This window comes from Babylonia areolata, chromosome 32 (assembly GCF_041734735.1).
Source record: "Babylonia areolata isolate BAREFJ2019XMU chromosome 32, ASM4173473v1, whole genome shotgun sequence".
Taxonomy (NCBI): Eukaryota; Metazoa; Mollusca; class Gastropoda; order Neogastropoda; family Buccinidae; genus Babylonia; species Babylonia areolata.
The window spans coordinates 21,856,750-21,881,749 of NC_134907.1; the positions used below are offsets into that span (position 1 = coordinate 21,856,750).

General features: G+C 43.4%; 1 protein-coding gene across 1 annotated transcript in view; it reads right to left on the reverse strand.

Annotated features, from left to right (window-relative positions):
• The window catches only part of LOC143276400 (uncharacterized), a 66,908-nt gene that overhangs the window by 19,829 nt on the left and 22,079 nt on the right, over positions 1-25,000 (reverse strand). The window contains exons 10-15 of the mRNA XM_076580887.1: positions 24,949-24,975; positions 20,481-20,562; positions 19,308-19,417; positions 18,459-18,548; positions 14,847-14,936; positions 894-953 (exon numbers count right to left, since the gene is read on the reverse strand). Of these exons, the coding sequence (XP_076437002.1) occupies positions 897-953; positions 14,847-14,936; positions 18,459-18,548; positions 19,308-19,417; positions 20,481-20,562; positions 24,949-24,975 (456 nt within the window). The 3' untranslated portion in view covers positions 894-896. The remainder of the gene's footprint in view (positions 1-893; positions 954-14,846; positions 14,937-18,458; positions 18,549-19,307; positions 19,418-20,480; positions 20,563-24,948; positions 24,976-25,000) is intronic.

Consider the following 25,000-nt stretch of genomic DNA (forward strand, 5'->3'; position numbering starts at 1 on the left):
TGGCGCTGAGTAACTGCCCCTTAATCACGCTGAAGGGAGATAAAAGGAACACAGGCGTCACTCTCCGACTGGGTGAAAGTGGAACCGTAGTATGGATCATTCCCATGACTGTGGTCAGTCATCAAAATGTATAGATCATTCCCACGACCTAGTTCGGTCATCGAAATGTATAGATCATTCCCACGACCTAGTTCAGTGTTCGAAATGTATAGATCATTCCCACGACCTAGTTCAGTCAGTAAAATGTATAGATCATTCCCACGACCTAGTTCAGTCAGTAAAATGTATAGATCATTCCCACGACCTAGTTCAGTGTTCGAAATGTATAGATTATTCCCACGACCTAGTTCAGTCAGTAAAATGTATAGATCATTCCCACGACCTAGTTCAGTCAGTAAAATGTATAGATCATTCCCACGACCTAGTTCGGTCATCAAAATGTATAGATCATTCCCACGACGACCTAGTTCAGTCAGTAAAATGTATAGATCATTCCCATGACTGTGGTCAGTCATCAAAATGTATAGATCATTCCCACGACCTAGTTCGGTCATCGAAATGTATAGATCATTCACACGACCTAGTTCAGTCATCAAAATGTATAGATCATTCACACGACCTAGTTCAGTCATCAAAATGTATAGATCATTCTCACGACCTTGTTCGGTCATCGAAATGTATAGATCATTCCCACAACCAAGTTCAAATATCGAAACGTTTGTTGTGTTGATCACTCTCACGACCTTGATCAGTCATATAAAAACGTTTGTAAAAAAAAAAAATAAATAAATAAATAAGTAACAATCCCATGATTTAGTTCAGTCAAAACTGTTACATGGATCGTTCCAATGCCTTTTTGCATACACTTTGCATATTTACATAAATTATCTCACCTGTTAGTTTTGCACTGCAGCTGTTTCCGCTTCCGGCGTGGTCTTCTCCTTGTCTTCCGCCTGTTGAAAAAAGAAGTCAACCAACATGATCATCCAAATGGTGATTGAAGTCAGTCAAACACTCAAGGGGTCTTACTGCTATCAATGAATTATACAGTCACTGAATAAATCATGAAGGAACAATCAAAGATTTTTTTTTTTTTAACAGTTGTGCGACAAAATCTGTTTGTCAACCAATCCGTTTTGGTGTTGGTTGAACTATTTCGGAAAAATCTATTTATCAGTCAATACTGTGTCACTGATATGACTGAATCAGTCACTGAGTGGGTTGGTCAACCATCTTCAGAACAGTCAGTCCATGAATCAGTCATGTCGACAAACCAGTCAATAGCCCTGGTGATGCATCTTAGTACTGAGTTAGCCACGAAATTTGGCCAACCAAGCATTGAACAGATATTCCTCGTTTGCACCAGTTTGACATGGTGCAGAATGTGACACAACACAACCAGCTGACCTGTCGATCGGTAACCGGGGGGGCGGGGGGGGGGGAGAATACGAAAGGAGGGAAGGAAAGGAGAGAGGGACAGGGACAGGGACAGACATAGGGAAAGGGAGAAATAGGTAGAATAAATAAATGAAGGAATGAAGGACGAGACGAAAAAAACAATCTGTTGGCAAAAGACAAGGGGTGGGGGGCATCCACAAACGTATTAGTAGGGAAAAGAAGAAATAAGTACAGATGGAAAGAAGAGACAGACAGACAGACAAAGAAGGGAAAGAAAGAAAGTATGGAGGAAAAAGAGAGTGAGAGAGAGAATGACTGTGTGCATGTGTGCGTTTGCGTGCGCGCGCTCGCGCGCGCGTGTGTGTGCGTGCGTGCGTGCGTGTGACAGACAGAAGGAGAGAGAGAGAGAAGACGAGAGAGGGTGGAAACGAGAGGCGAAGAAAGACGCAAGAGAGAGAGAGAGATGGAAGAAAGAACAACGAAGAAAGGAAAGAAAGTGGAAGGAAAAGCAAAGGAAGAAACGACTCCACTAACACTGAAGCAGCAGAAACATGTGTCATACCCGGCCCAGGGAGTGGGGAGGAAGAAGGTGCTGTTTCTTATGCAGGTATCAGTTTTCAAACCTTCAGAATCTCTTCGCCAAAGGCTTTGTTTCTTAATTAAAGATGTGGACGACACACAGGTAACATGATCAGGAAACATAAAAAGGGGTGTGGGGGGATGGGGAGGTGACGAATTTCAGTTAACGATATTCCTCATCAGAAGGAAACTGCAACCCACGAGATGAAGACATACCTCAGGGTTCTGGTTTGCGGTAGATAGAGATGACTGCACGTGATAAACAGGGATCAGTAGCATTGCAACATATCACACAAACAGGAACACACACAGACACACACAGAGACACTCACAAACACACACACACACGCGCGCGCGCGCGCGCGCGCACAAACACACACACACGCGCGCGCGCGCGCGCAAAGGTTTTGGGAAACCATGGAGACCAGGTTTTCATGGTTACCTGTTCAGTTCTAAGATCCGCCACCAGGTTTGGCCTTCGGCATAGAACCGATTTTAGATTCCGCTTTCCAGTTCAGCTTTTCATCCTTGATCTGTGCCCAAATCCCAACCAACCAATCCAACGTTAGATAAATGAATAATTTATATGAAGAAAAAAAAACCATATAAAATCTAATAAACAGTGGCCTCCGTCTGCCCCTTGTAACAATGGATCGCGCCTGTTGATGTTTACACACAATGGAGCTTGAACAGCGATGTTTTCTTTTCCTCAGACTGTGCAGTATGTATGGAGTCATTTCATTGTTCAGGAAACTTGCAAAAATCCGGAAATCCGGGAGACGTTCGTCACGTGTTCCCACAAACGTTTGCATTTTTGCTGTCTCGTGGTTTTAAGAATGGTGTCTCATAGATCTAAGACTCTCGTGGTTTTAATATTTTGTCTTTTAGACTACATAACCACGTTTGATCAACTGTGCAGTGAATAAAAGATCATCGTTGCTAATTGCGAAGCAGTTTTGCCTTACACATGTATTCTCGTCCTACGTGGTTTTTTGGTTTGTTTTTGTTGTTGTTGTTGTTGTTGTTTTTGTTGTGTTTTTGTTGTTGTTGTTGTTGATTGTTTGTTTGTTTGTTTTTGTTGTTGTTGTTTTATTTGTTTCTGTTTTTGTTTTTTTGTTTCTGTTTTTGTTTTTCCTTCTTCTACTTTCTTTTTTGTTTTGTTGTTGTTGTTGTTTTGCTGTCCGTTCATCTGCACCGTTTCAGTGGCATCACTGCCACGCCGATCATTCCGAGTTCCTCACGTACACGGCCATACCCGGATCCGTCTGTCGCAGTCCCAACTTCAGCACACCAACAGGATCGATCAGCGTCAGGTCTCCAGGACCAAGCAGATTGCCCACACAAGCATTCTCGCCCCGGGGATTTCTACCAGCTGCAGATGGAAATTTCAATCAGAAGTCGTACTTCTTGCTCGGCTGTTCACTTTATTCTAAACAATTTCAACTGATAGTTTTCTTGGTGTCATGATATCTTCCACACCTGAAACTGAACACGAAAGGAAGACAAGACAAGACAAGACAAGATCTTTATTAAGAAGGGAAGGAAGCCAGGGAAGAAAGAAAAGAAGAGGAAAAGCCTCCAGGACTCACTTGTGCTTCGTGCTTTATCCAGTAAAGGATTCATGAGGAGAGAAAACAACAGAGATTTAATAAATCGTTAAAAAGTGTTCTGTATTAAATATGACAGATACAATAAGCTCGGGAGAGGAAAAAAAAAAGGCATGCGAGCGGAATCGTACCATGCATGTTCAGTTCGGAAGCAAGCAGACTTATCCCCACAGATGCGTCGCGTCTGACGTCATTCGACAAAATTTTCTTCTTCATACGATAAATAGACGTGACTGAATTGGACGTAATAACGCCGTTTAAATGATGTTTTTTGTGTGTTTTATCATCTCTCGATTATTCTTTTATTTCAGTGGTAGAGGAGACGTTGAGACTTTGCCATCGCTTCAAGCACATCGCAACACATGTATGGTAGATCTCTAGATCTGTACGAACCAGTCTACAACAGGCTGAAAGAAACGATCAATTGAATTTTTTCTTTTATGTTCATTCCAGTTAATTCAGTGTCCGCTTAAGAATATCTTTATGCAGTAAACACGTCGATGGTGTAGTTAGTATCACTGTATGTGTTCTGCCCAGAATTTGTATTTCTTTCCTTTTAATTGTGAACAAGAAAAACGAGGTCACGTCTTTTTCTTACAAAACACTTCTAGCAACTCAGTGGGAAGCGTTTTTGTTGTTTTTTTTTAGAATTTTGGGATTTCGGAACCAATCTCAACAACATAAACCGTTAATGATCCGGAAATACAGCTTAATTCAGGAAACATACAACCTATTATTGGTATGGCTGGAGATTTTTTTTTTTTTTTCATACTACATTTAAACCAAATTTTGTATTGGCAGATTGATGGGCGCAAAAACCGAGTGGTTAAAGTGTTGGACTTTCAATCTGAGGGTCCCGGGTTCAAATCTCGGTGACGGCGCCTGGTGGGTAAAGGATGGAATTTTTTCCGATCTTCCAGGTCAACATATGTGCAGACCTGGTAGTGCCTGAACCCCCTTCGTGTGTATACGCAAGCAGAAGATGAAATACGCACGTTAAAGATCCTGTAATCCATGTCAGTGTTCAGTGGGTTATGGAAACAAGAATATACCCAGTATGCACACACCCGAAAGCGGAGTATTGCTGCCTACATGGTAGGGTAAAAACGGTTATACACGTAAAAGCCTACTCGTGTACATATTAGTAAACGTGGGAGTTTAACACACACACACACACACACACACACACACACACACACACACACACACACACGCACGCACGCACGCACAACCGAACACCAGGTTGTAACATAGACTCACTTTGTTTACACAAATGAGTCAAAAAGAAAGAAGGAAGGAAGGAAGGAGGGAGGGAGGGAGGGAGGTAGGAAGTACAGAAGAAATCCCATAAACAACAAGAAAAACAACTTCTTCCACACCTGTGACAAACTGAGCACCAAGGAAACAGACAGACCAAAAATGAAGAAAGAAGTAAAGATTATTTTACAATTAAAAAAAAAAAAGCAACACATGAAAAGACACAAGGCATGAAAATGGCAACAGGAACTGAGGTGGGTGAAGTGGAAAGGAAAATGTAAAGGGCACAGAAGGAGTACAGGGAAAGTGAAAGAGAATCAGAGAGACAGAGACACACAGTGAGAGAGAGACAGAGAGATTGAGAGAAAGACAGAGAGAGAGAGATTGAGAGAGAGACCGACAGACAGAGAGACAAAGAAAGAGACACAGAGAGAGATTGAGAGAAGAGACAGGGATTGAGAGAGAGAGAGCGAGAGATTGAGAGATAGAGAGAGAGAGAGACTGAGAGAGAGACAGAGAGATAGAGAGAGAGAAAGAGACAGACAGACAGAGAGAGAGAGACAGAGGCAGAGACACAGAGAGAGAGACAGACAGAGAGAGAGACACAGAGAGAGAGAGAGACAGAGACAGACAGGGAGAGAGACAAAGAGAGAGACACAGAGAGAGACAGACAGAGAGAGACAGAGACACACACACACAGAGACAAAGAGAGAGACACAGAGAGAGACAGAGACAGAGAGAGAACACAAAAGAAAAGAAATAAAACAGAACAAATAATTGGTGGGGAAAAAAGATAGATGATATATGAGGCAGCAAAAGACAGAAAAACAAACAAAAGCTATTCGATTAAACAACAACAACAACAACAACACACACACACACACACACACACACACACACACACAATGCTCAAATTACCAGTTCTAATTAAATGCATGCTTAGCATGCTTCTTATTGTAAGTGCCAAGAGAAATAATGAAAGCAAAGATTTAAAGAAACCTCACAGACCAGGTTTCCATAGCTACCTTTGTAGTCCCGCCACCAGCAACGTGTTTGGCATTCTGCATGGAACCCACTTTAGATTCCGCTTGCCATTTCGGCTTTTCGTCGAGTATCTGTGCCCAAATTCCAAAGTTAATTGAATGATATTAATATATGACATTAACATTTTCTAATAAACAGTGGCCTCTGCCTGTGGCCGACAACAATGGTTTGTGCCTCTTGGTTTACACACACCGTGGTGCTTGTCTTTATCTTTTCTTTGTTTTTCTCAGTGTGCAGCATATACTTGACAATTTCATTGTTCACGAAACTTGTAACCACCCACTGACGAAAATGGAGGAGGGGACTTGGTATTGGAGTTGGGGGCATCAGAGAGAGCTGTGCCACCAATAAGAATAATCTCTGAGCACTACTGTCAGTAAAGGGCGGTCACCAATGACCCACTGACATGAAATGTCCTGCCACAACCAAGCACTGGCCACAGTAGAGGTGTGACCCCCACCTGAATACCCCCCAACCTCCCTGGCACCCACCCCCCTCCACCCTCATTCCCCTGCCTCCAACTAGTAGGGGGAGGGTTGGGGGGCATCACCTTGGTTCCCCTCGGACCCCTTCCAGAATCTTTTCCCTAGACGGAGCCCTTCAAAGGTGATCTCTCTCAATAGAACCATCACCCCGATCGTAAACAGGACAACCCAGATCCTCCAGGCCTGGGTTAGCATCATGAGGTGAAACCATCACAGTCTCCCGGTGACGGCTACACAGCGTCTTTTTTTCTGTTGACTGTTCACTGTCTTGTACATACTCGATGATTTCATTGTTCATCATACTTGTGAAAAAAACCCACCTTTACCCGCGCCCAGATCCCAGAAGATCCAATGCTAAATAAATCAACTCGACTTAGTTTTCTTCACGTCATCCAAACAAACACGCCATAATATCTTACACATCTTACACTCAACATGAAAGGAAAGAAAGGAAGCAAGGAAAGAACAAAAAAGAAGAAAAAAAGAAAAAGAAGGAAAGGAGGAAGTAAGTGTGGAAGAAATCAGAAAAGCAACAAGAAAAACAACTCTTTTCATACCAGTGACGTCATGCTATTCAGCCCTTGTGTGCATGCACCTACACACACACACACACACACACACACACACACACACACACATCACTAGCAAGGATTTAAAGAAACCTTAGAGAACAGGTTTCCATGGCTACCTTTTCAGTCCCGCCACCAGCAACGTGTTTCGCATTCTGCATGGAACCCACTTTAGATTCCGCTTGCCATTTCGGCTTTTCGTCGATGATCTGTGCCCAAAGCCCAACAGATCCAACGTTAATTGAATGAATGATATCATTTACATAGATTTCTAAAAGTCTGAAAACAACAGCCACGATCTGTCTTGTACAACAGTGGATTGCACCTCTTGAAGTGCATACTATGTAGTGTATGCACATCTTTTTTCTTTAATCTTTCTCACTATGTGATAAGCGCTTATTCAATTTATTGTCCTGTGACACATGTACAAGCGTGGAAGACGTATCACACGTGTTCCCACAACCATTTGCATTTTAGCTGTGCCCCATGGCTCCAGGAATATCCAGTTGCTTGGGGTTCGGTTCTTCCAGGATTTCCCTACACCCTCCAGCTGTACAGACTACATCTCTAAGTGAAAGTGTGAAGTGTCTGGGTTTGTTCCAATGTACTTTTTATTTACCTGTGTGCTAGCTGAATAGGTAGCGTAAGCAGCACTTACTTGAAGTTGTGATACTTGTTAATGGAAAGAGTTACCACTCTTTACTATTTGTTAATCATTTCATCTCCATGCCTAACTGCTTCTTCATTTCCAACAAAATTACAGTTGAAACAGTGGAGAAGAAAGTGTAATCAGCAAGGACTGAATGTCAGGCATGTGGAAGAGCAAAACTGGGAGAGACAACACACACACACACACACACACACACACACACACACACACACACACACCACTAGTAAGGATTTAAAGAAACCTCAGAGAACAGGTTTCCATGGCTACCTTTTCAGTCCCGCCACCAGCAACGTGTTTCGCATTCTGCATGGAACCCACTTTAGATTCCGCTTGCCAATTCGGCTTTTCGTCGTGGATCTGTGCCCAAAGCCCAACAGATCCAACATTAATTGAATGAATGATTTACATTGAAATATGAGTTCAACAGTCTAGCAAACAATAACCACCTGTTTTGTACAACAACGGATTGCACCTCTGGATTTTCACACATGTGGAACTCCAGTTGTGTCTTTTGCTTTTTCTTCTTTTTATATGACTGTACTTTATGTACAGGAATATTGATTTTTGTTCATGCATATTATTATCATATCATTAAACCTAGCACCCCATCCACCAATCTTTTCACACACGCAGGGGTTACACAAGTCCTGATTGAGAGCAAGCCTCGAATTGTGGCCTCAGGCACCACTTTTCACGTTCAGAATGTTGCCTACTCGACATCTAAAGGAAAGTATTTGTATTTCTATTTTTTTATCACAACAGATATCTCTGTGTGAAATTCGGGCTGCTCTCCCATGGGAGAGCGTGTCGCTACACTGAATACACCACCCATTTTTTTGTATTCTTTCCTGCGTGCAGTTGTTTTGTTGGGTTTTTTTTTTTGGTTTTTTTTCCCCTATCGAAGTGGATTTTTCTACAGAATTTTGCCAGGGACAACCCTTTTGTTGCCATGGGTTCTTTTAAGTGCGCGAAATGCATGCTGCACGCGGGACCTCAGTTTTTATCACCTCATCCATATCTGTGTGTGTGTGTGTACGAGTGTGTTTCTGTGTGTCTGTGGTGTGAGTATGCTTGTGTGTGTGTGTGTGTGTGTGTGTATGTGTGTCAGTGTGTGTGTGTGTGAGTGAAGAGTGGAGGATAGAGAAGGGTGGAGGCGAAAGGGGGAAGAGGACCAGGAGAAGAGAGTGTAAAGAAGAACAAATGACAACAACAAAATTACAACTGAAACAGTGGAGAAGAAAGTGTGAACAGCAAGGATTGAATGTCAGGCATGTGGAAGAGGAAAACTGGGAGAGACAACACACACACACACACACACACACACACACACACACACACACACATCACTAGCAAAGATTTAAGGAAACCTCACAGACCAGGTTTCCATGGCTACCTTTTCAGTCCCGCCACCAGCAACGTGTTTCGCATTCTGCATGGAACCCACTTTAGATTCCGCTTGCCATTTCGGCTTTTCGTCGATGATCTGTGCCCAAAGCCCAACAGATCCAACGTTAATTGAATGAATGATTTACATTGAAGTATCAGTCTAATACCAGCCACCTCATGTTTCGTTCAACAACGGATTGCACCTCTTGGCTTTCACACATGTGGAACTCCAATTGGGTCTTTTTCTTTTCCTTTTTGCCCAACTACAATATATGTAGTTACTATTCCACCTGAGCTGTCTTCTCAGACTTCTCCAGATCAGGTGGCAGGACAAAGTCTCTGACACAGAAGTCCTGGCCTCTGCATCGTCTACACCCTCCTGCAGAAAGCCCAAGCCAGGTGGGCTGGACATTGGGTCAGAATGCCAGACAGCTGACTGTCTAAGCAGCTGCTGTACAGAGAACTGTGTCAGGGCAAGTGCTCAGTTGGAGGGCAGAAGAAATGCTATAAAGTTGCCTCCAAGCGTCCTTCAAAGACCTGGGCATCAACATGAACACGTGGGACACACTTGCTCTGGAATGGCGCAGCAAGATCACCACAGGAGCCTTGCAGCTGAAGTCAGGCGTGTCACCAAGTCGCAACCAAAGCGTAATTTGCGCAAGGCCCCAGCAACATCCACTGTCATGACAGCACCCACTCACTTGTGTCCCACATGTGGGCGAGCCTTCAGGGCCCGGATTGGCCTCGTCAGTCACCTCCGGACTCACAGCCACCGATATTCCATCTGCTTTTTGAAGCCACGGTCATCTTCAAATCCGAAGCACGAACATAATCACAGTATGTACAGATATATTGATTTTTGTTCATGCATATCATTATCATATCATTTAACCTAGTACCCCATCTGCCAATTAGTCACAATCTTTTCACGCATGCAGGGGTTAGACAAGTCCTGATGGTGAACAGGCCTAGAAATGTGGCATCAAGCACCATTTTTCAAGTTCATATTGTTGCCTACTAGACATCTAAGGGAAAGTATCTGTGTGTGTGTGTGTGCGTGTGTGTGTGTGTGTGTGTGAGTGTGTCTGTGTGTCTGTAGTGTGTGCATGCTTGTGTGCATGTGTGTGTGAGTGTGTCTGTGTGTGTATGAAGAGTGGTGGATAGAAAAGGGAGGTGGTATATGGGGGAAGAAGGCCAAGAGAAAAGAGTGTAAAGAAGAAAAAAATACAACAACAAAATTACAACTGAAACAGTGGAGAAGAAAGTGTGAACAGCAAGGATTGAATGTCAGACATGTGGAAGAGGAAAACTGGGAGAGACAACACACACACACACACACACACACACACACACACACACACACACACACACACACACACATCAATAGCAAAGGTTTAAAGAAACCTCACAGACCAGGTTTCCATAGCTACCTTTTTAGTCCCGCCACCAGCAACGTGTTTGGCATTCTGCATGGAACCCACTTTAGATTCCGCTTGCCATTTCGGCTTTTCGTCGATGATCTGTGCCCAAATTCCAAAGTTAATTGAATGATATTAATATATGACATTAACATTTTCTAATAAACAGTGGCCTCTGCCTGTGGCCGACAACAATGGTTTGTGCCTCTTGGTTTACACACACTGTGGCGCTTGTCTTTATCTTTTCTTTGTTTTTCTCTGTGTGCAGCATATACTTGACAATTTCATTGTTCACGAAACTTGTAACCACCCACTGAGGAAAATGGAGGAGGGGACTTGGTATTGGAGTTGGGGGGATCAGAGAGAGCTGTGCCACCGATAAAAATAATCTCTGTGCACTACTGTCAGTAAAGGGCGGTCACCAATTACCTGTTGAGAGGAAATGTCCTGCCCCAACTAAGCACTGCGCACAGAAGAGGTGTGACCCCCACCTGAATACCACCCCTCCAGACAAACACGCTATGTTATCTTACACATCTTACATTCAACATGAAAGGAAAGAAAGGAAGCAAGGAAAGAAGAAGTAAGAAAAAAAGGAAGAAGGAAAGGAGGAAGTAAGTGTGGAAGAAATCAGAAAAGCAACAAGAAAAACAACTCTTTTCATACCAGTGACGTCATGCTATTCAGCCCTTGTGTGCATGCACCCGGGTACACACACACACACACACACATCACTAGCAAAGATTTAAAGAAACCTTAGAGACCAGGTTTCCATGGCTACCTTTTCAGTCCCGCCACCAGCAACGTGTTTCGCATTCTGCATGGAACCCACTTTAGATTCCGCTTGCCATTTCGGCTTTTCATCGTGGATCTGTGCCCAAATCCCGAAAGATCCAACGTTAATTGAATGAATGATATCATTTACACAGATTTCTAAAAGTCTGAAAACAACAGCCATGATTTGTCTTGTACAATAATGGATTGCACCTCTTGAAGTGCATACTATGTTGTGCATGAACAACATCTTTTTTCTTTTATCTTTCTCACTGTGTGATAAGCACTTATTCAATTTATTGTCCGTGACACATGTACAAGCGTGGAAGACGTATGGCACGTGTTCCCACAACCATTTGCATTTTAGCTGTGCCCCATGGCTCCAGGAATATCCAGTTGCTTGGGGTTCGGTTCTTCCAGGATCTCCCTACACCCTCCAGCTGTACAGACTACATCTCTAAGTGAAAGTGTGAAGGTTGGAGGGGGAGAGAGAGGTGAGAGGGAGTGTGAAGTCATGATTTGTCTACTGGACTCTGAGAGAAAGTCTGTGTGTGTGTGTGTGTGTGTGTGTGTGTGTGTGTGTGTGTGTGTGTGTGTGTGTGTGTGTGTGTGTGTGTGTGTGCATACATGCGCATATGTGTGTGTGCATGTGTGTGCATGTGTATCTAAGTATGTGTGTGTATGTATGTGTGTGTGTGTGTGTGTGTGTGTGTGCATACATGCGCATATGTGTGTGTGTGCATGCATGCATGTGTGTGCATGTGTATCTAAGTTTGTGTGTGTGTGTGTGTGTGTGTGTGTGTGTGTGTGTGTGTGTGTGTGTGTGTGTGAGTGGAAGACAGAGAAGGGAGAAGGCTCAAAGGGGATACAGAGACACACGAATGCAGTAAATGTGTTGGGTGCAGGGGTGGGGGGAAAATGTGAAGAAAAAAGAAAAAAAAAGGAAAGAAGCAAGGCAGAAAGTACAATATGACAACAACAATACCACAGATGAAAAAGCGGAGAAGGATACGTAAATGGCAAGGATTATATGTCAGGTATGTGGTACAGCAAAATGGGGAGAGACAGAACTCCCTCTCTCTCTCTCTCTCTCTCACACACACACACACACACACACACACACACACACACACACACACACACCACACACACACACATCACTAGCAAAGATTTAAAGAAACCTTAGAGAAAAGGTTTCCATGGCTACCTTTTCAGTCCCGCCACCAGCAACGTGTTTCGCATTCTGCATGGAACCCACTTTAGATTCCGCTTGCCATTTCGGCTTTTCGTCGATGATCTGTGCCCAAAGCCCAACAGATCCAACGCTAAATGAATTAATGATTTACATTTTAAAATGAATTCAACAGTCTAGCAAACAACAGCCACCTCCTGTTTCGTACAACAACAGATTGCACCTCTTGCTTTTCACACATGTGAAATTCCAGTTGTGTCTTTTTCTTTTTCTTTTCTGACTTTAAAATATGTACCTTACACTACCGCCTGAGCTGCTCTGCAGACTTCCCCACATCAGGTGGCAGGACAAAGTCCCCGACCTGGAAGTCCTGGAACGAGCTTGCCTCTGCATCGTCTACACCTTCCTGCAGAAAGCCCAAGCCAGGTGGGCTGGACATAGGGTCAGAATGACAGACAGTCAACTGCCTAAGCAGCTGCTGTACGGAGAACCATGTCAGGGCAAGTGCTTGGAGGGCAGAAGAAATGCTATAAAGTTGCCTCCAAGCGTCCTTCAAAGACCTGGGCATCAACATGAACACGTGGGAGACGCTTGCTCTGGAATGTCCAGCTTGGTGCAGCAAGCTCACCACAAGAGCCTGTGCAGCTGAAGCCAGGCGCATCACCCGAGGCGCAACAAAAGCATGCTTTGTGCAAGGCCCGAGCAACATCCACTGCCATGACAGCACCCACTCACTTGTGTCCCACATGTGGGCGAGCCTTCAGGGCCCGGATTGGCCTCGTCAGTCACCTCCAGACTCACAGCCACCAATCTTCCACCTGATTTTTGAAGCCATGGTCGTCTTCAAATCCGAAGCACGAACGTAATCACAGCATGTACAGAAATATTAATTTTTGTTCATGCATATCATTATCATATCTAGCACCCCACCCACCAATTAGTCACAATCTTTTCACGCATGCAGGGTTTAGACAAGTCCTGATGGTGAACAACCCTAGAAATGTGGCATCAAGCACTTACCCAGTTCATAATGTTGCCAACTCCACATCTAAGGGAAAGTATCTGTGTGTCTATGTGTGTGTGGGTGGGTGGGTGTGGGTGTGTGTGTGTGTGAGTGGTTCTGTGTGTCTGTGGTGTAAGCATGCTTGTGTGTGTGTCCATGTCTGTGTGTCAGTGTGTGTGTGTGTCTGTGTGTGAGTGAAGAGTGGAGGATAGAGAAGGGTGGAGGCGAAAGGGGGAAGAGGACCAGAAGAAGAGAGTGTAAAGAAGAACAAATGACAACAACAAAATTACAGTTGAAACAGTGGAGAAGAAAGTGTGAACAGCAAGGATTGAATGTCAGGCATGTGGAAGAGGAAAACTGGGAGAGACAACACACACACACACACACACACACACACACACACACACACACACACACACACACACACACACACACACACACACACACACACACACACATCACTAGCAAAGATTTAAAGAAACCTTAGAGAACAGGTTTCCATGGCTACCTTTTCAGTCCCGCCACCAGCAACGTGTTTCGCATTCTGCATGGAACCCACTTTAGATTCCGCTTGCCATTTCGGCTTTTCGTCGAGTATCTGTGCCCAAAGCCCAACCGATTCATCGTTAAATGAATGAATGATTTACATTCAGATTTAACAGTTTTTTTCAAATATAGCCACCTCGTGTTTCGTACAACAACGGCTCACACCTCTGGGTTTTGATACATGTGGAACTTCGTCTTTTTCTTTTTCTTTTTTTTTCTGACTGTACAATATGTACCAGAAATATTAATTTTCGTTCATGCATATTATTATCATATCTTGCACCCCACCCACCAATTAATCACAGTCTTTTCATGCATGCAGGGTTTAGACAAGTACTGATGGAGAGCAAGCCTCGAATTGGGGCCTCAGGCACCACTTTTCACGTTCAGAATATTGCCTTATCAACATCTAAGGGTGTGTGTGTGTGTGTGTGTGTGTGTGTGTGTGTGTGTGATGTCCATGACTTTGTGTACCAGGTTCGGCGATCTCAAACTCCCTCACTCCTCACACCAAACGCTCTCCCAGCGTGCCAAAGGTGCAGGAGAAAAGTAATTGGGGAAAAAATAAGATGCTGAATAACATGAGGCATTCGAGCATGTGTGCTTAAACACACAATCACACACACACACTAACACACACAATCAAACACACACACAATCAAACACACACACACACACACTCAAAGACACACACACACACACACACACACACACACACACACACACACACAAAATCAAAGACACACACACACAATCAAACACACACACACACACACAATCAAACACAGAATCAAACACACACACACACACACACACACACACACACACACACACACACACACACACACACAAACTAACAAACGAACGAACGAACAAACAAAAACAAAGAAAAACAAACACATAAACACACATGCACACCTTCTTCTCGCCTCCTCCAGCCGCGTGCTTTGCGTTGTCAAGGGAGCCGACCTTGGACTGACCTTTCCAATCCAACTTCTGGGATTCAATCTGCAATGTGAAGGACGGGTGAACGTGGGAGTTGAAACCCATGAAAGTGCAAGTAGAATGTGTGCAAATGTCTTTGAAAACAAAACTTCAACTCCTCATGTTCTTACACAACGGATTACACGTGTTGTTGGTGTTTTTTTCTGACATCACAGGTATGCTTAAAAATACCATTGATAATCTTTCATTTTTTGTTATCATTGTGATTAAACCTTTCAAACTATTTGCTGTCTGTTCTTCTTCTTCAATTGGTGGCTCACCGCTTTTGATTTTTCTATTCAGCATTAGTATTATTATTATTATTATTATTATCATTATTATTATCATTATTATTATTATTATTATTATTATCATTATTATTATTATTATCATTATTATTATTATTATTATTATCATTATTATCATTATTATTATTATTATTATTATTATTATCATTATTATTATTATTATTATTATTATTATTATTATCCCGATAGTAATTGTTTTATAATCTTTTCTGTAATAATTACTGGTACTGTTGTTGCATCAAAACTAGAATCAGAGTCACTTTACCACCTCAATTAAAGAAATTCAGACTGTGTGAAGTCGCTGATACATACGGTTTGCAAGCAGCACAGTAAAAGACACAGAGAGAGAGAGAGAGAGAGAGAGAGAGAGAGAGAGAGAGAGATCTATGATATATATATATATATGATAAACACACACAAATAAGCACCTGTTCATACGTACGCAGTCGTGTTTGTATTTCACACATGCACAATATATTCCACATATATGATGGAAAGGTCAATATAAAATCAATACATATTGTAAAATGCTCAACAAAAATGAAGCAAAACGATTTAAAACATCCATTTCCACAATAACGTTAACCTTTTTGTAGTAAAACAAACAGCTTAGTTAAACTGCAACACAGAACACATCCATAAACACATTGAAATTAACATCTCTGAGAGAAATAAACATACCAACTTCCATTATAAGAAATTTCTATCTTGCCTCGCTCCCCCCCACCCCCCACCCTCTCATTTACTCTTCCTACCCCGCATTCACACACACACGCGCGCGCGCACACACACAGACAATTCGGTCACATGCTATTGTTACTAAGCTATATCCAAATGGGGTAAAATCTTTTTAACACTTGAACTATCACACTAATAAAACAGTTTTAGTTCAATGTGTCTTAAAATCGGAATACACGCTGCGTCTTCTTGAAAGTAAAAGATCTCTTTTTATTTTTCTTCTTCTTCTTCTTTTTGACTCACTTGTGTAAACAAAGTGAGTCTATGTTTTAACCCGGTGTTCGGTTGTCTCTGTGTGTGTGTGTGTGTGTGTGTGTGTGTGTGTGTCTGTGAGTGTGTGTGTGTGTGTGTCCGTGGTAACTTTAACATTGACATTTTCTCTCGACACCAAATTAGGTATAAAAATAGGACAAAATTAGTTCTTTCCAGTCATTTTGTTTAAAACAATATTGCACCTCTGGGATGGGCACCCAAAAAATTAAAAAATGAAGCCTAATTGTATGCAAAATGCATTTACTGTTATATTTATATTTTTTGTATTCTCTAAACTTGGCACTTTGATCCGATATTCTGACACAACAACAAGAGCAGTCATTATTATCATTTTTTGTTCAAAAAGGAACTTCTTTTGCTAAGCATGGAAGTTTTATTTATTTTGCAAACGTTTTGGTGCAGATAGTAAAAAAGGGAAATTACTCTGTAATCAATGCTAGGGGACTTAATTTGCCACAAATGAGTCTTGAAGGCCTTGCCTCTCTTGTTTTTTTGTTGTTGTTTTTTGTGCCGAGTCCTTGGCTGTACTCATTTGACATCTGTATTGCTTTCCGTGTAATTCCCTGTAATTCATTCGTAGACCACAGTTAATCTATTCTGCCTGACTTGTTCTGTTTCAGACAGTCTCTGTCATGTTCAATATTATTCTTTCATTCCACACCTGTGCTTCCACACCAACATATGAAAGAAAATGTTTATGCTGATTCAATAACACGTCTGTAAAGACTCTGTAGTTCTTTATTACTCACACTGTGGCTTCGTCTGAGCTTTTGTATACAACAAATTCTGGGCTGACATTTCTTACTGAATGAAGTACATGCTGGCAGTAAAGTTTGATTATTTGTCTGTGACTGCCACTAGATATTTATACTCACACAAATGGTTAACTTTCACACCACGGATAAAAAGATCTGGCATAGTGGATTGTTTTTTCTTCCTGAAAACCAGTCAACATTGTTTTTCTCAGCGGCTCATTATGACAAATATGAATTCTGGTTTCATTAAGCATCCACAAGGTCAAAGTAAATAATGTTAGAATGTGGTAGTTACTGAAGTGCTGAATCATCAGGATATGATCCTATAGGAGTGGTATCAATGTCAGAGCGGTCATCTGTGTGTAAAGTGAATGAGACAGGTGATAAGTCAGTGCCTTGAAGGGAGCCAGCGGAAGTGCACTTGACATACGACAGGACTTGTTCAAATCGAACAAACTGAGTTATGTTCACAAGAAAGCAAATGATCTACAGAACAATCTGAGGGTTGGCATTGTAGGATGAACGTTGTATGTCCATCAGATGATTGGATAGTATTGAATGTGGGGGAGAAATCAACGAACAGACTGCGAACGAAAGAACCTGTGATTTTCAAATGCTAAAACGTGTTGTGGACTGTGCTGCGTCATCAGGAGTTCTGTCAGGCGTGCAGCAGATTCATTTGAACCTGGGAATGGGGTCGTCTGAAATATAATGTATTTGAGAATGATTCGTTAAAAGAATTTCAAAAGAATGGGGGTTAGAGCAACGGGGCGATGGTCATTCAGATACGTGGGTTTGTTTACCCGCAATTCTGGTTCACGACAATCTCTCACAGACCATGAAAACAGTCCACTTAACTCTCTCCATACGAACAGCGAAAGAGACGACGTTAACAGCGTTTCACCCCAGTTACCATCATCAAAATATTGCAAGCGGAAGGCTCTTATACTGAAGAGGTGAATGTTGACAAAGAATACCACAATTCTGACGACGGAAGCTAAACATTGGGTCATTCAGACACCCACTGGACATCCGAGGGGTCTGTGTAGAGGAGAAAAGAGGGCTGGCTGTACTGAGTGAGTTAAAACACAACAAAACTGAGGAGCATTGATTTTATCAGCCGGCCACTTTTTTTTTTTTTTTTTTTTTTTTTTAATAAGAACCAGCTGCTTTATTTTTCAGTGAGACGTCCTTGCACTGAAAGCAAGTGTCATGGTGGAACCCTTTGCGCTAGTGATAGTAACAGTAGGTGTGGTAGTCATCAGACTACGGCTAGCTCTTCTACAAGAGTAATTCCCTCACTGTGGTAAGTGGCGATACAGCAGCCAAAAATAAGACTAGCAATGTAAACGTGGTGACAGAAGGGAGGGGCGGGGGTGGGGGGCATCATAACTGTTGTTGTAGCTGATGATGTATCGATTCTGCTGGCTGAGCATTACAGTCATCAGTCCCCAGTACACAATGGGCGTTACCTTTTTCTGCCCTCCGCCGGGCGTGTGGCTGGCATTGTCCAGAGAGCCCACTTTGGAGGACACCTTCCATGCCAGTTTCTGGGACTCAATCTGCCCGCGGGCCGGTCAGCATGCAAGCGAGCGACCCAGCGCATCCAACACAAGCAAGCAAGCAAGCAAATAAAATAAAAAGAAGAAGAAAAAAAAAAGAAATTAAAAAAATGTCAACAAAGAAGGAAAACCCCAGCAAGCACACGCGCAAAGGAAGAGAAAACTGAAAGGAACATGCATGGTGAGTTTAAACCTTTATAATGCAAATCTGTTTCCTGTTTACTGTTCACCATGAAAAGCTTATATATGACCTGAGAAATTTAATTGTGTTGTGTTGATTCTATTTCTCATGTTTTCTCTGGCGCAAAAACAAGGACAAATCACATAACTCATACATGCGCACAGCCTCGAGTTCGACATAGGCGTTTAACGTCTGGATTCACTTTCCTGATGTCGGCGATAAGACCACCATTTCAGAAAAGTGTAAAGAGAGGATCTACCTAACACCACGCTGCACAAGGTGATCTGCCAGAATACTAGTTTTTCATCATGGGAGCACTGGGGATTCGAACTCACACTCATCGGATGCAGACACCCTCGCAGCGACTAAAGTGAAAGCTGTGGCATTTCTACACACCTTTGTTGTCATTGTATGCACTAAAAACAGCGGGGGGGAAAATATGGGCTGAGTTCCGGAAGGGAAAAATTCACCATAATTAGAATGTTCACCAATAATATCCTACCATGAGCGGGGGAACCCAGTACTAATATTCGGTACTTTTGACGCAATAGCCCCACTTGTCACCCATTGGTCCTCACCTTCTTCGTGCCGCCCCCTGGTGTGTGTTTGGCGTTGTCAAGGGAGCCCACCTTGGATTTGATTTCCCCCAGTTCTACTTTCTTGTTCTCGATTTTCACTTTGCCTCCCCCTGCAAGTTGGAAAATACCAAGACTTCTGGTAAGTTCAAAACTCCTGGGGAGTTCCAGGAACCCTTTGACCAAACTTCTGGGCGGTCCCAGGCTACCCTCAAAGGCTCACTCTTACGTCGCACATTCTCATCAAATCTGCATTGCTACACACAGAAAAAAAGAAAGAAAAAAAAAGCAGGCATAATGCCTTCTTGTCAGAATCGTCGAGGTTTCTGAGTCAAGAAGTCGAAGGGAGACAACTCTTCTTTGGAGCAAAAATCCCAGCGTCAGACTGGAGATCGCATGTACATGTTTCACCTTCTTTATGTCTTTCTTCTAGAATTTTTCTTTTTATAATGTCCCGAGGACTCTCTTGGTGCTTCATGAGCAGGCAGTCTTCCTCTTCTTCTTCTTCCTCTTCTTCTTCCTCTTCTTCTTCTATTCCTTTCACTTCTTCGTTCGTGGGCTGTGACTCCCACATTCACTCAGTGTACACGAGTGGGCTTTTACGTGAATGACCGTTTTTCCCTCGCCATGTAGGCAGTCCATACAAAAACACAGACACTTAAACAATACAACCAGTTGATAAACTAATTCGCTCGCTCACTCCTCATTCACTCATCCACATTCTCCTCCTCACTGAAACAACGATTCGCCTACACCCTAAAACTCTAGGTAAATTCACGTACAGTCATTCACCCATTTACTCACCGATTCATTAATTCACTCACTAACTTATTCACTCACTCAATGCCTCACCAAAAGACTCGTTCACCCAGTGCCTCACCCAATGCCTCACCAAAAGACTAACTCACCCAATGACCCACTCACCAAATGTCTCACCCAATGTCTCACTCACCCAATGCCTCACCCAAAGACTAACTCACCAAATGCCTCACCCAATGCCTCACTCACCCAATGCCTCACCAAAAGACTAACTCACCCAATGACCCACTCACCAAATGCCTCACCCAATGTCTCACTCACCCAATGCCTCATCAAAAGACTCACCAAATGCCTCACCAAAAGATTCACTCACCAAATGCCTCACCAAAAGACTCACTCACTCACCCACTGACTCACCAGGCTTGTGGTCCATCTTGTCCTTTGAACCAATCCTGCTCTGCACGTGGGACAGGTTTGGTTTTTTCGATGTTATCTTCACCTGTCAGAGACAACGAGAGACAAAGAGACGGACAGATAGAGATAGACAGACAGGCAGGCAGAGAGTCAGACAGACACAGAGAGACACGGAGACAAAGGCAGACAAAGAGACAGACAGACAGAAAGACATGCTAACAGACAGACAGACAGACTGACGGACAGACAGGCTGACAGACAGACAGGTTGACAGACAGAATTCAGACATGTCTATGTACATCGGCCTTGGGCCACAACAACAGGACGGGTACGGGGGTCTGAGTGGGGGTAGAGGGTGGGGGTGGGGGTGGGGTAAGGGGGTGCCGTTGATAACATGCTGGGACATGGGTTGACCAGTAAATAAAACAAATAGATGAAAAAAACACATTCCAAACCAGTACTGTTCACACAATGAATAACATGACACGGGTAACATGAATATAGAAATGACTCCATTTGATGCATCACGCCATTAACTGCACGCCTTGGATCATTTCGATCACTAGCAGATAAGATACACTGCTTGCATTTATGACTACTTCGACAATGTGTGGATACGATTTATACAATATCACATCAACGGTCTCACCATTTATATGGTAGGTTAGCTAAACCGTCTAAGCATGCTTATGTAAATTTAATGGACAGAGACTTCAAAACTACTGTTATTCTTGAATAATGAAAGGTAAGCGTTTACTGATCTGGACATATTTTTTCTTGTATTTGTCGGATGGAAAAAACCACACCTGGACACACTATGCATCTGATGGACATGTGTTACATGAAGCAACACATGCAGACGGGTTCTGATCGAATTCTTTAAAAACAAAAGTTGACTCCGGTGTCTTACAACATGGGGCTGTCAGAAATAAAATTACTCTTGGCTTTCGTTTTCAGTTGCTGACATATAAAAAGGACTACAAAAATATCTATATTTCGGTCAGAACCGCCATATCGGTGAACATTACCATTAATTAAACGGAAGTACTTAAAATCTTATTTGTTGAACAAGTCTAAAGTATTTCGAGTTCATATCACTGACATATATTTCTCTTTCATACCTGTCATGATCTCTAAACGTTTCATCCAGACCATTCCTGAGAAAGAAATCAACATGCCTTTCCCTGAATAAGCAAAGGAACATTTCTGTATCCCAAACGCCTTGCTGCTATCGACCAAAATTAATTCAATGTCAAGTAACAATTTTCTGACTCTCGATGCCCGACAAGGTTTCCAACCTCCATCTCATTCAAGCTGGTTCTTTATTCATTTGTAACAGACTGAACCAATATCTCAAAACAGAAATGGTCCGGTCATTATATTGGCGATGTTTGGAAGTTGCTACGCGAGATCCGAGCCTTTAAGGCAAACATATCCAAAACAAAAACAAAAAATCAAATCGTTAAAATAACACCAAGAAGAAGATGGGGGGCAGACACACAGATTCAAACCAAGCTTCAGAAAGCGAACAAAAAGCAGAGGATCCATTTCACAGCAAGAACTGAAAATACTGCTTCTTGTTCCACACACACCAGCACACATCGCCTGCAGTGTGCAGATTATTCATTCCATGGTCTCAGACATCTCTTCCAAGACACCAGCTGTGTAGTTGCATCAAGATATTGAGAAAACACCCGTGCCTCATTGTACAGGAAGCTTTCATCGACAGACAACACCCGTGCCTCATTGTACAGCATCTTTCATCGACAGACAACACCCGTGCCTCATTGTACAGCAGCTTTCATCGACAGAAAACAACCGTGCCTCATTGTACACAGCAGCTTTCATCGACAGAAAACACCCGTGCCTCATTGTACAGCAGCTTTCATGGACAGACAACACCCGTGCCTCATTGTACAGCAGCTTTCATCGACAGACAACACCCGTGCCTCATTGTACAGCAGCTTTCATGGACAGACAACACCCGTGCCTCATTGTACAGCAGCTTTCATCGACAGACAACACCCGTGCCTCATTGTACAGCAGCTTTCATCGACAGACAACACCCGTGCCTCATTGTACAGCAGCTTTCATCGACAGACAACACCCGTGCCTCATTGTACGCAGCAGCTTTCATCGATAGACAACACCCGTGCCTCATTGTACAGCATCTTTCATCGACAGACAACACCTGTGCCTCATTGTACGCAGCAGCTTTCATCGACAGACAACACTCGTGCCTCATTGTACAGCAGCTTTCATCGACAGACAACACCCGTGCCTCATTGTACGCAGCAGCTTTCATGGACAGACAACACTCGTGCCTCATTGTACAGCAGCTTTCATCGACAGACAACACCCGTGCCTCATTGTACAGCAGCTTTCATGGACAGAAAACACCCGTGCCTCATTGTACAGCAGCTTTCATCGACAGACAACACCCGTGCCTCATTGTACAGCAGCTTTCATCGACAGACAACACCCGTGCCTCATTGTACAGCAGCTTTCATCGACAGACAACACTCGTGCCTCATTGTACAGCAGCTTTCATCGACAGACAACACCCGTGCCTCATTGTACAGCAGCTTTCATCGACAGACAACACCCGTGCCTCATTGCACAGCAGCTTTCATGGACAGAAAACACCCGTGCCTCATTGTACAGCAGCTTTCATGGACAGAAAACACCCGTGCCTCATTGTACAGCAGCTTTCATGGACAGAAAACACCCGTGCCTCATTGTACAGCAGCTTTCATGGACAGAAAACACCCGTGCCTCATTCATGGACAGAAAACTCATAAAGAAAATCGAACAGGTGACACAGAGTGACAAAAAAGCAGTTGTCCCTGGAGATGGCTCTTCTTCATCAAGCCACTCCCGCCCCCCCAAAATCCCCACCCCTCCCCAACTAGCGCCCTCTCCAGAGAACGACGCTCAGCCTACCTCAAACAGCTACAACCAAAGGGTTCTCGCAATGACAAGAGAAAGATAAAAAATTATATAGTTCCGTGCAACTCGTCAAAGATCTCGCTGTTACTCAATGCGAACTGAGAAGAAGGAGATGGTGAATCTGGTAACGGCAAGAAAGGCTGGCCAGCACGCGCCAAGATACAAAAAACACCCACACAACATCCACACAACAGACAACACTTACAACCGAGTCATATTGATTAAAGCGGAGAGCTGCGCTAATCGTCAGCCTCACTCTCTCCTATCTGGGGCTGAGTGTCTGTTATCTGTCCACTCACTGCTGTTGTTCTCCAGCGAGAGCGGTCAAGGGCATCATGATATTGGAGGACAGAAAAAAAAGCGGCTCAAGGTCACAAACAAGAGAACGCTGGCCATTAAGGAGAAGCGTGAGCGAAGGAAGCAGGGCTCAACTTCTGGAGACGTTTTCCCTTGCAACACCTGTGGGAAGCGCAGCGCATCCAGAATCGGCCTCTTCTCCCATATGAGGACACACACCGACAGATAAGCCTGCCTGCCTACTCATCCGTCGGACCGACGGGAGACTCCATCACTGCTGTTGTTAGAGCCCTAGTACGATGGGCGGGTTACGGTGTCAGGATGTCAGATACGTGCATCCCCAAGCACTTCGTCCATGGTGAACTGTCACTGGGAGAGCATGATATTGGAGGACAGAAAAAAACGGCTCAAGGACACTCTGAAGGTCTCCCTGACGTCTGTGGACATTGACATCGCCACATAGGGAAACCTAGCACAGGATCGCTCAACATGGCGCAGCCTCATCCACAAAGGTTGCAAGAACACTTCATAAAACGTGTTCACTCTAAAGGACAGTAATCATACAAGGGGACACCCACTAAAACTAATGAAGACATTCACCAATTCAAACCTTTTTTCACACTTTTTTTTACTAACATGGTTGTTAACTTCTGTAATAATCTGCCCAGTAACAATGTCACTGCAGGAACACTTAACAGTTTTAAGAATTCATTCGATAAACACTGGAAGGATTATGGATTCCAAGTTAATTTCTCCGTAGGAAGCTAACCATAACATTAGTAATTGCGCACTCTCATATAAAGTATAGAAAGCCGTGATATGATATGATATGAAGACCTCAGAGGCAAGGAGAACTGCTAAGGTACAGTGTAGGACAGAACTCCGCAAATTCAGGTCCACGACTAGGGAGGACTACTGGACCTACACCACCACGCACGCATGCAGCAGGAAGGCAACAAGTCTTGGCGGTAAACAGGCCTCGAACTGAGCATCACGAGTCCAAGTTTAGAACAGACAGCCCACAAGCTGATGTGCCGGGACATGTCTGCCCAACCTGTAGCCAAAACATTCCGTGCTCCAATCAGACTGATCGGCCATCTTCGGACACACAGCGTCCAGGCAACAGCCCGGTAGAAATGCTTAAGCGATTCCTCGACCACGATGGACGAACGACAAAGCACATACAACAGTCAGAGGACAGAGTGTTGAACAAAGAAATACTCACACCAGCCCCTGCGCTCCCTTTATGCAACTGAAATAGAGTCACCAAATTATGC